This window comes from Procambarus clarkii, chromosome 23 (assembly GCF_040958095.1).
Source record: "Procambarus clarkii isolate CNS0578487 chromosome 23, FALCON_Pclarkii_2.0, whole genome shotgun sequence".
Classification (NCBI taxonomy): domain Eukaryota; kingdom Metazoa; phylum Arthropoda; class Malacostraca; order Decapoda; family Cambaridae; genus Procambarus; species Procambarus clarkii.
In genome coordinates this window covers 14089218-14108045 of record NC_091172.1, presented here as the reverse complement: position 1 = coordinate 14108045, position 18828 = coordinate 14089218, and the positions used below count along the sequence as shown (strand labels likewise).

Below are 18828 nucleotides of genomic sequence, written 5' to 3'. Positions count from 1 at the left end.
TTTTATATTTTTTTTATTTTCATTTTTTTTATTTAAGAAACATGGAGCAGCGTACCTGCCACACACCGAACCCTTATTGATATTTGTTGTATTTCAAACAATTTCATTTCTTTTTTTCTACAAAAAAGTCAATGCTTAGCAACATCTCAGCAGTCACCCCTTCTTATCCCAGCATCATTAGCATCTTTAAACAAAAACAACTTAATTTATTTGCATCGTCTAAGGCGTCCGAGAATGTAAGAGAAGCAGCGCGACCCCACCATGTGGTGGTGTCGCTATTCAAACGAGTGATCGCCATACGAGACATTGTCGGCAATCTGGGCGATCGTCACTCGAGGTTCTACTGTATTTGTAAGATTAGTCATGTGATAAAATTGTTTGCACTTTTATTTTTTGAATGTGGAAGATATATATACACCACAGATATCTTAAAGCTGTGCACAGATATCCAAATCTGCTCATTCAGTTATTACAAAATGTAATCAAATTCAAGCTCTTTATACTGTGAGTATGTACTGAGCATGATTATCAGCTTAAATAGATTTCAATCTTCAATAAACTTATCCAGTTAATTTTCCAAATCACAAGGTGAAGGAACTATTACCAGGAAACTTGTAATAAATATATTTCTTCCAAAATATCAAGGTACCCTGTACTGTAATAGATTCGCACATTTTCTATAACTTGATTATTGATTTTGTAAAATATACACACACACACATTTAGGTATGTACACCACATAAATGCTTAGTCTACCCTTAAACACAGCACTCATATTTTTTTTCAACCCAAAATCATTGCAAACATGGAAATGATAAATGTATTTCAAATTTATAAAAATGGTGAGGGAACCCATTGAATTACTGAACAGAAGTGTTGAAATTATGTCAATAAATTAATTAAAGCAAATTGGGTAGAATATCATGAAATGACAATAACAGGCAGTATGATTTTTAACCTGGAAGGTTATATGTAAACAAAAATTCATGTTTTTTAGAGGGCCACTGTCTAATGTTTTCTTAGACCACCTCTGTGTGCAATATCACACCAGTTAGCATGGACGTCAGACATGCAATCTGGGGGCCACAGGATGGACAGCTCAGAATATCTATCTAGAGATTAAAAGAGTAATTTACCTGAGCAATAGGTGCACTGCAGCGAAGCTACTTCCACTCCTGTGGGTGTGTGTATTGCTCAGGGGACACTGAGCAATAGACAAAATTAGAAAAATATCTATTGTTGCACAGTATTTAGATTGCATAACTCTAAATTAAATCATTGGAATAGATTTCACTTGTTGAGGCTCAACATCAAAAATATTTAATGTGGTTAGCACTTTTTTGGTTGCAATGCACTGGCAATGTTTAAGAGAAAGGGATTCACCAATACTTCTTGGGCTATTTCTAAACAGTGTTTGTTCAATAACATTGTTTACATGGTTGGTAACTCATTTATGTTGATGTCATTGCAACTATAATCGGGTCAAACGAGAGGACATGAAGGTCTAACTGTAAGCCAATACGCTCCTGAAAACCACAGACAAACAATTTTATGATCACTTTTAAGCACTGCCTTCACATATCACTGCAGTAATTAGGAGTAATTAGCATTACAGTAATTAAGAGTAATCAGTAATTCTAATTCAGTATGCCCGGATGGAGATGACGTTAGACTAGAAAGTGTAACAGCACTGACTGCTTGATAGGTACAGACACTACAACAGTCCCTGATAGTCAGACCAGAAGGACAGACATATGCAAATTGTATGTAAAGGGCATTTGCAGACATAGATATGCTGGTAATAGGAAGGGATTAGAATGTAATTACCATCATCCCAAATTTTTTTAAATGCTGTATGCAAAGGAAAGGACAGTGTCGATTTGGATCAACATGTATGTTTTTCCATCTTGACATGTGCAAAACCTCCCTCGAGGACAGAGGGAGGTTTGACCTTATCCATGACCTTAGCTACCCATACTTTCACGTGAAAGGCACAGAACACTACATAAAGAGTGGCAAGCAAGATAATGGATTTGAAGGAAACTCGTATAATTTGTTATACCAAACCGAAAGATATATCAAAAGGGGAACGTGGAGAATGTATGGAACTGGATGACAGACCCACTTGCATACCAGAATCACAGATACAATTATACACCAGGCAAGAGTATGACAGAAACAACGTGGCAGTTAACACTAAAATTGAGGGCAGCCTCTACTGCCTGTAGAAATCGATCCCATCTGCTCATCATGGGGGACTTCAATCATGGAAGGATAGACTGGGAGAACAAGGATCTGCATGGAGGTGAGGAAACATGGAGAGCAACTATTGGAGGTGGCAACAAAAATGTTTTTAAAACCAGGATGTCGGGGGGGGGGGACCCACAAGAATGAGAGGAAATGATGAACCATCGAGACTTGACCTAATCTTCACTCTAAACGATTCTGACATAAGGGAAATCGGTTTCAAGGCCCCAATAGGAATGAGCGTGTACTGACGGTGTATTGACGTTTGAGTATCTGGTCGAGGAAGGGTTAATGTACTCAAGGAAGGGACCTGAAAACAAAAGACTGGCATTCCAAAAGGAAAGCTATGAGGAGATAAGAAAATTTCTAACAGATATAACATTGGAAACAGAGCTCAGGGAAAAGATGGCCCAAGGCATGGACTACATCATGCAGAAGTGTAAGGAGGCAGCAGACAAATTTGTCCCAGTCCAAAAGGAAAAAAACGAAATGCAGATGAGAAACTCATGGTTTAAGGCAGTGGATGTCAAAACCATCAGTAGTTTCAGGGTGTTATATATAACAAGGAGTACTGGACAGACGAGACACCATGACCATAGCTCTCATCCTGTAACAACACTTACGTAATTAAACACACACGCTAATTACACTTCAATAATTACACACACAAGCTCAGACTGGAGTGGGATGCAGTTGATATATCATCTCTTACATTCCCTATCTGAAAGCTACAGAATTAATTTTGAGTAAATTGCTTTCACAAATGATAAGCTTATCATAAATGTTGTTTGCTAATGTATACAGGGTTTCTTTCATTTATTTCCTGTTGCAATTATTTTCCCATTATCAGATATTCCTTCTGTCAATTGAAAATATAACAATCGTTCATAAGTAAAGTGCTTTAATTAATATTGAATCGTAAGTATTTTTCACAAATCTGCTGCTACCTTTCTGTGTCTTTAGTAGAAATAAGATTTTTTGTGCAACAGTCGGTATTGTTTTGTTATTTATTATTATAGTGTGAGTATTCAAAGTTAAAATTACAATTGACAACTTTAATGTTATTTTTTCCCAATAAGTTGCATAGTAGTGTTTGTAATCATGTGTATGTTGATCGTTGTGTGTCATTTGTTATCTTTCAAATGATGAAGTGCTAGTGCATTTTCATAAGCATTTTAATACATGATTGTTTATGTTTACCCAATTCCTTGTACAGTACTGTATTACATTTGGTATTGGTGCATTCTTTATTTTTTATTGTTGTTTTCCATGTCATTTTTATTTACAATCTTGTTTAACAATCACTTTAAATTGTACCTGATAGTACAGTATGTGGCTTCACTTTAGAACATTGTAATAATTTTTTTTATCTAAAAAATCACATACCGGTAATTGTAAACAATAGAGACTTGGTTCTGCACAAAGGGATTGAACAATGACCTCTTCATAGTGTTGCTTTTTGGATTTAATGTGATCAACAATAATGTGTACGTGAGTGTGCGCGCTGCAGGCAGTTGTTGATATTGTCATTAATAATTGCTTTAAACCTAAAAATATTGAATTTCAAAGATGTTTTTCCCCAACATCGTATTTGTATAATTTCAATTATACTCCTACAAGTGTTTACTCCTACAGGCTATTTCTCCTCATAATTACTTTATCTACTAATATACTGGTAATCAGAATTGAGATTTTCTTATGTCAATAAATTGTGTGTTGTACTAATTTTAAAATAAATCTTAGCATATTACAGTGTATAAACACTACTAATTGTATATTGTTAATAAGCTTTAAAATTTTAGTTTACATACATTATTTAACTTATGTATGTAATGAAATTCTTGGATCTGGGATGCATCTTAATTTTCCCATAAAATCCATGAGAAAATTCAGTGCAGCTTGATTCAACATGAGTTTTCTGGGATGGTATCCACACGTAGAACTGTAAATGTGTGTGTGTGAATGTATTTATACATAGTATGAGAGTGGGTGGGATGAGAATACAACATTTGTATTGAAAGTTTTGAGCTTATGAGGCAGCTTGACAAGAAATTAAGAATATAAATATTGAAGAAAATATTATATGCAGTGGATATTGCAGGTGTGACATAAGTTCTTGTATAATAAAATGTGCTTAGTATACTGCATATGGATAAAAATGGAACTTTGAGAAGGCAACATTAATAAGGTGGAAGTCAATAATTTGGATTTTGTTGGTTGTGGACATGATGAGAATTGATTATGTTGATAAATTGAGCATGGTGTCAAGATTGGGATAATAGCAGGGAGGCACAGGAAACTTCATTAGCTGGAGAACTAAAGTAGCATAGAAGAAAAGTACAAATCGTATGTGATTAATAATAATTGATAGGCAAGAATATTACAGTAGATACAGATGGTAGAGAATAAGAGTCCAGAGAGTGGGTGGGGCTACATGAAGAGAGACAGGAAGAAAAGTCTAAGCATAACTGAATAAATATTAAGGGAGCACAAGAGAAAGTATTGAAAAATGAAAGCAATAGAAGGGAAAGAGGGAAGAGTAGAATAGACTCGAGCTTTTAAAAAAAGCAAAGAACATAATGGAGTTTAGATGGGAATTACATGCAAGGTGGATTAAACCTAGAAGGATAAATGTCTTGCACTGTATTGAAAAAAAGGGATAATAGTTTGTGATGTGTGTGTGGGAACCATCATGTAGGAAAGATGTGGTGTTGTTATTATGGTAACTACTGTAATTCCTGTTAGAGCACACTATTGGATTGGACCGATTTGGTGCATATAATATACACATAGATACATAAAATAAATATAATATACACATAGATACATACATGCATACTGTACATTTTTGGTGAGGATTCTATTAAAATGAATGTATTCCAAGTATAAGGACTCTTCTAAATAGGATAATTCTTTTTCAAAGCATTTTTACTTTTGAATTCAGCAGTGTAAAATACAGTACAATGTTATTAACACAATTTTGTTGTATGCAAAAATCAATTTGCAGGAACATGTACTGTAGTATTTAATGAAATGGTAGTTTACAATCATGTTGAACAGCAGTTTCATAGGTACTTTATATATAATATATATATATATAATATATATATATATATATATATATATATATATATATATATATATAATATATTATATATATATATATATATATAATATATTATATATATATATATATATATATATATATATATATATATATATATATATATATATATATATATATATATATATATATATATATATATATATATATATATATATATAATAGCCAAAAACTCTTACATATTGTTATTCTTTATGAAAGTAGAGGATTATTTTGTTTGAAGGTAATAGTTATAGTTTGCGACATATTTTGATAGAAATTAGGTTTGTTAGTACGTTTTGCATTGGGAAGTTACCCTTGCATTAATAATATAATATTTATTTATTAAAAAAGTGTGTGTGTATATTTAATTCCTAATACATTGCTAACATTTCCTTCATGACTAAGTAGATAATGAAGATTGCAGACAATATCATCTGCTTCTCTGGGTATGTAGCATGATGAAATAACTACTAATACTAAGGCCTACCATTACTTTGACCAATAATCTAAGCACGGCAGTAGGATAAACAGTGTATGCACTGTGTTCTTCATGTGTGTTAACTTCTATTCTAAATGCTGAACAATCTTGCTTGTCTCATATCTGCTGTCACAAGTCATATTCTCAAACTGGATGTAGCATTATCAGTTATTCTTGTGTGGCAGTAGAACTGAGGCAAAAGGTCTCTACTATGTTTGTGTATGTATGTATAGTTGTATGTATGTATGTATGTATGTTGCTGTCTGGGCATGGTGGACTAACAGGTGATGGTGTTGTGTACGCAGCGTGAGTGACGTACACCTGGAGCCTCGGACAGACTCGCGATCAACGCTGAGTGTGGACTCTAGCGTGGGGTCAACACCAATGGTCCGTACCCTCACCTGGACTCCCCCGCTCTCTGTAGAGGGTAGTACCCCTACCTGGACCGAGGGAACCCCCAGCTTTACCGAGTCCTCCTCTAGTGGAGATTTAGGTATGCTTGGTATTGCTTCACTGTCCTTGCTGCACTTACACCTTGCCTTTCCTCACCCGTGTTCCCTGTTTCCCATTGCCTCTGCTTGTAGCTAATTCATTTTATTTTTGTTGTTTCATTGCATTCTAGCTTCAGGTTTTTGTATCTATTTGTTTTATTAAAGGGTATTAATTTTATCTGAATAAATTATTAATCTTAATTTTCAAGATTAGTAGTAAAATAAGTTTTAAAATGATTATGGTTTCCGAATAAAGTAATTGGGCCGATATCGATAAGTCGCTTTCTTTACTGTTTATAAAGTAATTTGTTGAAACATATTCTTGAAGGAAGATATGAGGAATTAGAATACTATACTGGTCATAGCACTGTTAGGTTTCCTTCTTTTGATAGGTTAAAGGCCAAAAGTTCCAACACTTTTTTCTTGAAACTTTTACCTACTTGGTTCATTCCTATATACAACTGAAATCCTTTAAGATAATTATTTGTTTGACATCTGTATATTTGAATTTGAGATTAGATACAATTTATATTATTTTATTATTCCAGCACGAGTCCATTAACCACAAACTTTAATGAATTAGCTTGCTTCACTCTGTAACAGTTGGCACCCACTCTAAAAGTATTTCCGAATCAATGTTGCTTTGAAGCTTCTGCTAGAGATCATGCAAGTGATTATGTTGTTAATAGAGCTTAAAACTGCTTAAATTATCTTTAAACTCTTAGGTATTTTCTCATAAATAATTGTTATTGACTTGTTTATATGTTGTACAGCTCATAGTTTAGGCACATACTGTATTACCATTTTGTTAGCTTTTGGGGTCACCAGTCTCTCAAACAACATGAAGCCAACAAAGCTCAGGTATTTGAGATAGAATTAGGTACTGACACTGAAAAAATATTACAGCTTGAAATTCATTTAATTTTAAGAAATGAAAATAGTGAACAGTCCAGATACTTGTAAATTAGATTGATTTGGCAAAAAGAAATAAACCTGAATATTTCTTATTACAATACATAGTAGTATCATGCCTCTGGCCAATATGAAATGTACATAGTTTATATAATCGTATTACATTTATATTCCTTCAGTTTACACTTGTCAGACATTGCTTCATAGTTAACACTATCGCCTGCACCACGCGCGCACCGTAGACTTTGACGTCATGGGACCAATGGTTCGGGCGAGCGTGCGGCAACGCCTAAATGTGTATACAGTACAGTACTTGTTTCAGTTTTCTCACTTTAATTCTTGTGCTACATCGTTCGTTTTGGTATCTTTGTGTTCGCAATTAAATTCCCTGCAGATGTATATGCATATAATGTCCAAAAGCCTGGCGAGACTCCCCACAGCAAAGCCTTAAGTCTGAAAAGTTACTGTGAGCACACAAAATCAGTAAAATGTGTATACTCGTTTCAGTTTTTTCACCTTAATTCTCATGCTACATAGTTCGTTTTGGTATCATTGTGTTTGCAATTAAATTCCCTGCAGATGTATATGCAAATAATGTCCAAAAGCCTGGTGAGACTCCCCACTAAAGTTACCCGTGAATGAGCACCAGTTTGCACACCACAACCTAATGTGTATACTCGTTCAGTTTGATAACATCAATTTTCATGTTACATCGCTCGTTTTGGTATCAAATTGTTCGCAAAATAAAGGCGCGCATTTTAAAACTAGTCCCATAATAATAGAGCAATAACTGGAATTTTAACAAATATTTTAATTTTGGACGCTCATCATCAAAATTATGTATATCTTTCCATTGTTCTGACATCAATTTTCTTGTTACATCGCTCGTTTTGGTATCAAATAGTTTGCAATATAAAGGCGCCCATTTTAAAACTAGTCCCATAATAATAGCACAATAAATAGAATTTTAACAAATATTTTAAAATTTAAAATTTGGACCCAAAGACGTATTTATAATCTTTCAAGTGTTCTGACATCAAGTTTTGTGTTACATCTTTCATTTTAGGATCAAATTGTGCGCATTTTAAAAGCACTTATTTTGAAACTATTCCGAGGTCGATCGGATAAAAAAATTAATTTTATACAAATATTTTTGTAGTGGACGCGAGTCCTGTCCATGGCTAGGACTCAAGAGAAAAAAAAAAAAGACGTGATCGGTGTCCAAAGCAAGCGATAGTGTTAATAGTCTAGGCATTTATGTAAAAAAAAAAAATTGATTTGCTTAGGATATCCAAAAAAAAAAAAAAAAAAAAAGTGGAACTAGCCAACATTTATTTGTAACATACGTACATGCATATACTGTACCCCAAATGTAATACATAATCATAACTTATCCACATAACATTCAGACCAGATGCTGGTACCAATTTATGCTCAAGAACATCTATTTAGAACTGCCAGTAAGACCATGCCTATTGTACCTCAAGCATGATCCCACTTAGAATTTGAGTGGATGTAAATTTCTGATTCCTCGTGTTTTAATTTCTGGCGCCTGAACTTTTCAGATTGCTTTATCCCTCTCTGGGTGGTGCTGGGCAGTCCAGGTTAGGGTTTAAATTAAAATTTTATTAGAGAATTGGGTATATATATTTGGGCACACATGACAGACATTATAAATCTGTTTCAATCATGTGCATAGTCTTCTGCTGCTGCAGTTTACCTCAAGAGATTTTCAGTAATATTTCTTTGGATACTGCTGCATTTATGAGTAGAAAAGATATGTCCACCAACGAGAATAGTGCGGCTGGTCAAGATAAAAAGAAGAGAAGACGTACAGTATTAACATTGATGAAATGGCTAAATTAATGTTGGAGTGAGGAGAATGCTAATAAGATGGTATGGACACACTTTGACTCTGTAGTCATCTCATGTGATAATTCAGTGTTACTTCTCATCATTCAAGAATTGCTATTAATTTACTTTTGATATATAATTATTGATGAGCAGAAATTTTTTTGGTTTGCTTTTCAGCATGCCATCTCCACTGGTTTGCTTGGGCGTGGTCGAAACGACAGTGTCCTTCAGATGGGTTTTGCTATCTGTTCCCTGTACCAAAACAGGAATGTGTGGACCTGCGGTTCATTCTGGACTTGTCCCGTCTGAACCCCTGGGTTCATTGCCCCTCCTTCCGGATGACTACGCTGTCCCAGGTTCGACAGCTCTTGGATGGTGTCCCTGGACCTCCCGGACGCTTATTGTCGTGTCCCGATTCATCCGGGGTTCAGGGACTGGCTCGGTTTTGTTGTGGGGTGCCAGGGTTACCACTTTTGTTGTCTTCCCTTCGGGTTGAATCTGACACCTTGCGTGTTCACACACCTTATATGGGTCGTCATTACCCGTCTGCATCTCTTAGGTGTTCGGGTGTTGGCCTACCTCGACGACTGGCTGGTTTGGGCTCCCAGACGATCTTCTTGTCTGCTAGCCAGGGATTTGGTTCTTTCCCAGCTCGCCGGGTTCGGGTTCTTGGTGAACTGGAGGCAGTCCCATCTGGTTCCCTCCCAGGTTCGGACATGGCTAGGTCTTGTGTGGGACTCTAGGACCGCTTCCTTGTGTGTTCCTCCGAAGTCTCTTCTGTGGCTGCGGCCCCGCATGCGTCTGTTTCTGAAGGGCTCCCGGGTCACCCGGCGGTATTCACCTAATTGTACTCACCTAAGTGTGCTTGCGGGGGTTGAGCTCTGGCTCTTTGGTCTCGCCTCTCAACTGTCAATCAACTGATGTTCAGATTTCTGAGCCTACTGGGCTCTATCATATCTACATTTGAAACTGTGTATGGGGTCAGCCTCCACCACATCACTGTCTAATGCAGTCCATCTGTTAACTACTGACACTAAAAAAATTCTTTTTAATGTCCCTGTGGCTCGTTTGGGTACTCAGTTTCCACCTGTATCCCCTTGTTCGTGTACTATCCGTGTTAAACAGTTTATCTTTTATCTACCCTGTCAATTCCTCTGAGAATTTTGTAGGTAGTGATCATGTCTCCCGTTACTCTTCTGTCTTCTTGTGTCATGAGGTGCATTTCTCACAGCCTTTCTTTGTAACTCATGCCTCTTAGTTCTGGAACTAGCCTAGTGGCATATCTCTGAACTTTTTCACACTTCACCTTGTGCTTGTCAAGGAACGGGCTCCATGCTGGGACCGCATATTCCGGAATAGGTCTTACATATGCAGTATACAAGGTTCTGAATGATTCCTTACACAGGTTCCTGAAGGCAGTTCTGATGTTAGCCAGCCTCGCATACACCGCAGATGTTCTTGAGGTTGCTTGAGGGTCTGTGCAGGAGCCTGAACTTCGCAATGATAGTCTACCCGCCGGGTCGGGTTTGGCTTCGTCGGCTGTTCTGGTTCCTTCGGGGACGTCCCTTCCACCATCTCTGTTGTTTACAATATTAAGCAATAATGGAAGGATTAGTGGAGGAATTGATGAATCTAGCTGGAACTCTGAGATCAGAGATGGATTCCTCGTGATTGCTGGGTTTGGCCCCCGGGAGCTTTGCGTCGGCTGCTGCGTCGCTGTATTCCTTTTCGGGTTTTTCAGGGTTCGGGGCCTAGGCGCCCGAGCCCTCACTCGATGTGTTCATGGATGGGTCGTGTTCTCGGCTGGGGCTTTGTGACCAGTGCTCACCAGGCCGACCAGGGACGGTGGGGGTCCATCCTTCTGTTGAGAAGGATGGCCTTAAGAAGACTTTAACAATGCCGCCTACTGATATCCTAAGGACTTATAATGCATTTCTCATGTTGGAGGACGATTATTGTGGTGTGCCTGCAGTTCGTTCGAAAGGCAAAGCAACAAAGAACAACGAAGTGCAGGTCCCTCAAAGTGCTCAAAAGGTAAAGGAAGGAACTAAGTGAATTTGGGTTGTGGGAGATTCCCAGGAGAGGTATTTAGACACAACGTTTTGTACAGGTTAAGACAGGTTGTCTTGGAACCAGAAACCGTCGGTTGGTTTTGAGGGAACGTGAGGACTCGGCGGTTGCTCGAACTGCTGCACGGGACCCTGAACTCTGCACTTCTGGTTTATCCACTGAACAAGGTTTTGCTTCGGTGGCTGTTCTGATATCTTCAGGACAGCCCCTTTTGCTGCTCTTGTAATTGCTGGGTTCATCCCACAGTGTCCTTGTGCCGGTTGCTACGTCACCAGCTTCCTCTTCGGGGGTTTTCGGGGTTCTATGCCATGGCGCCTTCCTCCTTCCTCACTCGATGCATTCACTGATGCTTCCTCTGTCGGTTGGGGCTTTGTGTCTAGTACTCACCAGTCCGGCCAGGGGCGTTGGCGGCTGTCCTTGTGTCGGGCTCCCAGCACGGTGCAGGAGTTTGTGGCTGGCTGGAACTGCTGAGGATTTGGCTTCCTCGGGGTATGGTGATCCGGCTCCATTTGGATTCCCTGTTGGTTTAATGTCTCAACTTTGGAGGGGGGGGAAGGTCTCTTCAGTCCGTGACACTTTAGAGCTGGTTGCTTTGGGTAGCTCGTCTGCTGTGAACTCGGGGTTCAGCTCTCCACACCATTCACATTCAGGGAGTGTCCAGCGTCCTGGCAAAAGGTCCCGTCTCACTTAATTCTTCTTTCCACAAAGTGGACGGTCAATGCCAATTCCTTCCTTTGGCTTTGCCGGACATACTAGTACCCAGAGGGGACCTCTTCATGTTGGCTTGATCTTGGCGTTGTTCCCCAACTGCGTGGCTTTGTGGTGGACACTTCGGCAGGGCGAGTCGACGGGGGGTGGGGGTAGGGTTCCTTTACTGCTTTTCCCCATTCCAGCTGTTGCTCTAGGTTCTGGATCTGCTTGAATTGTACCGAGGGAGGGTGCTTCTCCTGGCCCCATTGTGGCCGGCCTGGCCTTGGTTACAGGCGCTGCTTGCTCGGTATTTAAACCCGGGTGTTATTTCGCAGCTACGCCTTTTCAGCAGGTCGGGCTGGTGAGGTACCTCGCTGGTTTGATCTCCTTCTCCGCAATACACATCTGGTCTTTCTGACACTTGTATATTGCATTTTTGTATGGTGATCAGGTGGCTAATTTGATGGTATCCCACCTGCAGTCTTCTTCTCAGCAACATTATGATGATTGTTGTAGGATTTCCGCCATTTTCGTTTTCTTAGTAGGGTTTTGTCTTGTCAGACACGGTTGCTTTGTACTATCTCTCGTGGCTTTTTCTGGATTGGCATCTCTTGTCGAATACTGTCACTTCGTTTCGTGCGGCTTTGGTGGAGCCGCTGCAGCTTGCATTCGGGGTGGATGTCACTTCTGCCTCGTTCCACAAGCTTTCTCATGTGTTTTTTCACCTCCAGCCTGCTCATATACCGCCTGAGCCGTCTTGCTCTTTAGACCGGGTTCTTTCCTTTCTTTCTTTGCCTCGGTTTGTGGTGGCACCTTCAGTTCATGATTGTTTTTCGAAAGCGTTGTTTTTGCTGGCTTTGGCCTTTGGAGTGTGGGGGAGATTCATGCTCTTCTCCGGCACCCTTTGAGGTTTTGTTCATTTGGCCCTGGTGGTCATTTTGTTCATTTGCAGCTGGCTTCTCCTTTTATGGTGAAGAATGAGATGTGGGAGGGGGGAGGGGGAAGGGGGTCTTCCGAGGGAGTCCATTGGTTGTGGATGTTTGGTTGGTTCGGCTAGGAATGCATCACCTGCTGCGTCCCTTGAGCTGCTTTATGCCGCTACCTGCGAGACACCGGTTCTGTGTCAGTAGATGCGCTCTGAGTTGAGCCAGTTTCCCTGGTTCCCTGTTCCAGGGATGGTGTGTCATTAAGTCTAGGCAGCCTGCGGTATACCCTTGTGTCCATGATGTTAGACAGTATGCCGTTCTTTTGGCTGTCTTTCGCAATATGTCTTGGAACAATATTCGAGCATGGGTTTTGGAGGTTGAACAGGGTCCTGGCCTTTAAGTTTCTCATGAATGTTTGCCTTGGGGCGTCTGTCGCAGTTGACTGTCACTTCTTCGGATTGAGACCTGTGGTGCTGGCGCCTTCCTGGTATGTCCCTGTTTTACCTCATCTGTGGGTAGTTAGCTTCAGGGAGCCGACAGGGCTCTCCACATAAAACCATCATTGAATATAATGAAATGGCAGTTTCTGGGTGAGTCCCGGAGGCTCCCTGACACCCTCCCTCCCTCCACTCGGTGGTTTTCATCATTTAAAGATCTGACCTGGGGGGGGTGTCCAGACTCACCTGTGCCAGCTCTGCTACCCCCACACAGGGTGGGTGGTAAAGCGCTAACGCGTGGGGTTAATTGGACGAAGTTTCGCTTGTTTGCTTGCATTTGCTTTATTGTTCTTTTGCTCTTTTGAGGACGTCGGTCGCAATTTTCAACCAGGCAGTGGTCGGTTTTGTTTCGTCTACCTTTCTGGATGCCTTCCCTGGTCGATGGCAAGTATGATACTGTATATTTTATCTTGTAAAGTGTTCATGGGCTATTGTTCCCTGCAGCTCTCTGAGGGGGCCAGGTTCTGGCTCTGGTTCCGTGGTAGGCAACAAAGAACTCTGAGACTGATGCCACTCAAGTAGTATGGCACTTGATCAGTAAGATAGCTTCAGGGTCCCGGGTGGGGCTCACCCAAAAACTGGCTTTTTATTACATTCAGTTTTTTTTTTTTTTGTTTTTTTTTTTTTAATTTTGTGAAAATTTTTGAGTTAGATTTGATTGACAATAATTTTTGTATAATAATTTGTCACATTTTAATATATTTTGTTAAGTACAGTATTTGCGTATTTTGTTAATACTGTACATGAACTTTAAATTCAATTGGTAATGAGGAACATTAATAACGTGGCAACCAATGTTCACTTGGCTATTCTGTGTATATATATGGTTAAATATTATTATTTTATAATATTATGTGTAAATCATTACTGTATATAATATTTAAGTTTGATTAAACGTTTTTAAGCACTGCATAATAGTTTACACTTTAATTAGTTGGATCATGAATGATGACAACACAGCCACCTCCCGGTGTTTGACCTGCAGTGTCATTAATTCTAGCCAGTCTGTTATCTACTCTCTGGTCCATGATGTTCATAAACTTGCAGCACTGATCATAGTGTTTTTAAACATGTGCTGGGCTGGTATCTGGGCTTGGATTTCAGAGGTCTAACAGGGTCCAGGTGACTTGATACCTAGTCAGTGTTTCTGGTTACCTTCGGACTTGTGTTGCTTTGGGTCGGGTTTCCTGTCCTAGTCTCTCCTTTTGAAGGCGTTGCTCACCTCTCTGGTCAGTCCCAGTTTTTCTTCTCTGTTGTTCATTACAAGAAACCACTATTCTTCCCCTCTAGAAGTGAAATGCCCCTTTCTGGTTGAACCTTGATAACTCCCTGGTTCCCCCTATCACTACCAAATGTGTCGATGTGTTTGTCTTAGGCTCGAGACTAAACCTGCAGCTGGGTGCATCATTTGCAAAGTCATTTTCTGTTGTTTTTCTTTTTTTCTGAACTTTGCAGCTGTCTGTTTTGCTTTGCATACTTTCTGGATATTTCCTTGATGAGGATAATCATAGCAATCACCTGGACCTCTGAGATCAGGTTCTGGCCTCCAGTAAGGTATTAAGGACTCTTAGGACTGAGGTAACTTACAGGTATGGACCTCTCTCAGTGCAGCTAGCTTGATGGAGCCACTGAGACCCAACCCAAATGAGGCACTTCAATATACTCATGCTGGTTTTTCCTATTTCCAAAGAAGTAACTTAATAACACAAAAAATTCATATTGTAAAATTTATGCACTGTGGTGACCCTGATCTGAGAGAATTTGTGCACTCCTAGAGTTAGAGTTCCAGTTTGCAAGACTAATGCGAACCCACCAAACACACAACGAAACTACGACGTTACTACAACGTTCAAACTAGTTGTAACAACAAATATAGCAAGTTGTAACAACGTTCTAGTACGTCATAAAAACTTCTTTATCAAGATGTAACAACTTTATTACAAGTTGCAACAAGCGGAAAATAGGGACAGTTACGTTTTGAGTTTGCAGGGTAATTACTGTCCGAGATACATAAACTGAAAGATTTTCAAAGCCAATTTTGTTTTTTGTATGAAAATTTAAACCTACACATGTTTTGTGAGAGTTGTGGTAACTGATGTTGATTTAATGGAAATATCTTGTTTGATAACTTTTCCATTAATTACTTAATGTTAAGATTTATTTGTTGTTATTAGTATATTGATTTTTCCTCACCCGTTTGAGAACATTGTAACACAGATATTTGAGACTAGATGCAAGAAGTAGAATATTTCAAATTTGAAAAGAAATAGTATTAATCAAGATATTTATTATGTAAATCAAGGACATTTTTTTAAATTGCTGCTATCATATGAAGCAAACTGCTTTGTTTTAATTTATACAATGCACAAACATTTTGTTTGAGAAAAATACCATTACAGAATAAAAATGCATAATACTGCATAGCTTTGCTTCAGTTTTCTTACTATAATTAACAGTTTAAAAAATCAAGTAGCATTCCCACTGTATTGGAGTTTTGTAGGATATCTATCACACTATAGTACTCTGTATGGTGCATTAAATTTTGTTATGCCTTGGAAATATTTGCTTTTAGCACATTATATATATATATATATTTATATATATATATATATATATATATATATATATATATATATATATATATATATATATATATATATATATATATATATATATATATATATATATATATATATATATAATAAATAAAGAGAAAGGGAGATGGATTCAGTGGAAGAATTAATAATTATTGGGCCTTGCAGGGTGTCCCACTACTCCAGTTCGCAGTCTTAACACTACCCAAGAGTCCACTGACAATATCAACTTCCATGAGACAGAGATGGTAAGTACCCTTATTCTCTTAAGTATGCTGTTATCTGCTTGCCTGCAACTATGTTCAGTGAAGCTTCAGAGGTATGTGCATTAGTTTTGCCATCTTAGTTTACATTTGTCTTGGTTATTTGCCAGTGTTAAATTGTCCTGGGTGCTTGATGCATTAAACAAGTGTAAGTAAACTCGAGACGTAAATGGCTTGACTACTTGGCAGATCTGTTTAGTAAATTTTCTCCTGGTGGTAATCAGGAGACTGTAGATTGTTGTTTGCTCTTTAAAAGTTTAGTACCTTAACTGTAAAGGGCTTGTGTAATGTTTTATTGATAAGATTGCTTTATTAAGTAGTATCGGAAATGCAGAATTCTGTATGGTAGACATTTACCTGCATTATTTCTCAGTGAGTTAATACACAACCATTCATATACACATCAAATGGAATATAGAATTACGGTGGCAGTTTTGTAACTCATGGGCCTGTGAGGTAGCTATTAGTAAAGCAACACATGTAATGTGAGGAGATTTGTCGTAAGAACGTTTCTACTACCTCTATCTGGGAGGCTACATCTAATGAGGTATTAAAGTTTCACCCCTCCTCATGGCAACCTCTTTATTATAGTACTGTATTTATGGCAAAATTAATGAGAAAGGCAGTACTGTACTGTACCTTGAAATTTCCAGGAACTTCTTTTGTTGGGGGGGGGGGGAAGCCCCTTGTGGCTCCCTAAAGCTGTAAACTGAGATGATTCCCATATACCAGGTTGTGTCAGCTATGTAGTGCTGAGAGAGAGAGAGTGTGTGTGTGTGTGTGTGTGTGAGAGAGTGAAAGAGTGAGTGACTGAGTGAGTGTGTGTGTGTGTGTGTGTGTGTGTGTAAATGTAATTACCTAAGTGTAGTTACAGGATGAGAGCTACGCTCGTGGTGTCTCGTCTTCCCAGCACTCTTTGTCATATAACGCTTTGAAACTACTGACGGTCTTGGCCTCCACCACCTTCTCACCTAACTTGTTCCAACCGTCTACCACTGTTTGCGAAAGTGAATTTTCTTATATTTCTTCGGCATCTGTGTTTAGCTAGTTTAAATCTATGACTTCTTGTTATTAAACTTCCAGGTCTCAGGAAATCTTCCCTATCAATTTTATCAATTCCTGTTACTATTTTGTATGTAGTGATCATATCACCTCTTTTTCTTCTATCTTCTAGTTTTTGTGTATTTAATGCCTCTAACCTCTCCTAGTAGCTCTTGTCCTTCAGTTTTGGGAGCCACTTAGTAGCATGTCTTTGCACCTTTTCCAGTTTGTTGATGTGCTTCTTAAGATATGGGCACCATACAACGGTCACATATTCCAGCTTTGGTCTTAAAAAAGTTGTGAACAATTTCTTTAGTACAGGTATTTCACAATCCATGTATTTAAAAGCAATTCTGAAGTTAGAAAGTGTAGCATAGGCTCCTCGCACAATGTTCTTAATGTGGTTCTCGGGTGACATTTTTCTATCTAGAACCACCCATAGATCCCTTTCTTTGTCAGAATTCTTTAAAGATTTCTCACATAATTTATAGGTTGTGTGGGGTCTATGTTCTCCAATTCCACATTCCATAACATGGCATTTATTCACATTAAATTCCATTTTCCAAATGGTGCTCCATATACTTATTTTGTCCAGGTCTTCTTGATGGGCATGGCAATCATCTAGGTTTCTTATCTTCCCTATTATCTTAGCATCATCAGCAAACATGTTCATATAATTCTATATTCCATCTGGTAGATCCTTTATGTAGACAATGAACATTACCAGTGCAAGAATTGAACCCTGAGGTACTCCACTTGTGACATTCCTCCAATCCAATACATTGCCTCTGATTACTGCCCTCATTTTTCTATCAGTTAGGAAATTTTTCATCCATGCTAAAGTTTACCTGTCACCCCTCCAATATGTTCCAGTTTCCAGAACAACCTCATATGTGAAAATATCAAAAGCTGGCAATGAGTCACAATATCGTGGCTGAAGTATGTTGACCAGACCACACACTAGAAGGTGAAGGGACGACGACGTTTCGGTCCGTCCCTTCACCACTGTCAAAAGCCTTTTTTAGGTCCAGATAGATGCAGTCAACTTAACCATCTCTTTCCTGTAAAATCTCTGTGGCTCGATCATAGAAACTAAGTAAATTCGTTACACAGGATCTTCCAGATCGAAAACCATGCTGTCTGTCTGATATTATATCGTTTTTCTCCAGGTGTTCTACCCATTTAGTTTTAATTATTTTTTCCAATATTTTGACAATTACACTTGTCAATGATACAGGTCTATAATTGAGGGGGTCGTCCCTGCTGCCACTTTTGTAGATTGGAACTATGTTATCCTTTTTCCACACATTAGCTTCAATTCCTTTACCTGAAAAATGAAAAATCATGCCTGAAAATGCCTGGATGCCTGAAAAATCAGTTGAAGTGGAATGCTGAGCTTAGGTGCACATTCTCTCAGAACCCATGGTGAAACTCCATCTGGACCAGCTGCTTTGTTCTTACTTAGCGCCTTAAGCATTTTTTCCACATTTTTTCCACACACACACACACACACACACACACACACACACACACACACACACACACGCACGCACGCACACACACGCATACGCATGTGTGTGTTCCTGTGTGCAAAGAGAATGATACAAAAAAAGCCGAGATGGAGGTGTTCTGAAATAAAGTGAATGAATATTTAGATAA

General features: G+C 38.7%; 1 protein-coding gene across 1 annotated transcript in view; it reads left to right on the top strand.

The window, feature by feature from the left end:
* The window catches only part of PIP5K59B (Phosphatidylinositol 4-phosphate 5-kinase 59B), a 311973-nt gene that overhangs the window by 186717 nt on the left and 106428 nt on the right, over positions 1 to 18828 (top strand). Inside the window, exons 21-22 of the mRNA XM_069329652.1 lie at positions 6137 to 6324; positions 16034 to 16113. Coding sequence (XP_069185753.1) covers positions 6137 to 6324; positions 16034 to 16113 — 268 coding nt within the window. The remainder of the gene's footprint in view (positions 1 to 6136; positions 6325 to 16033; positions 16114 to 18828) is intronic.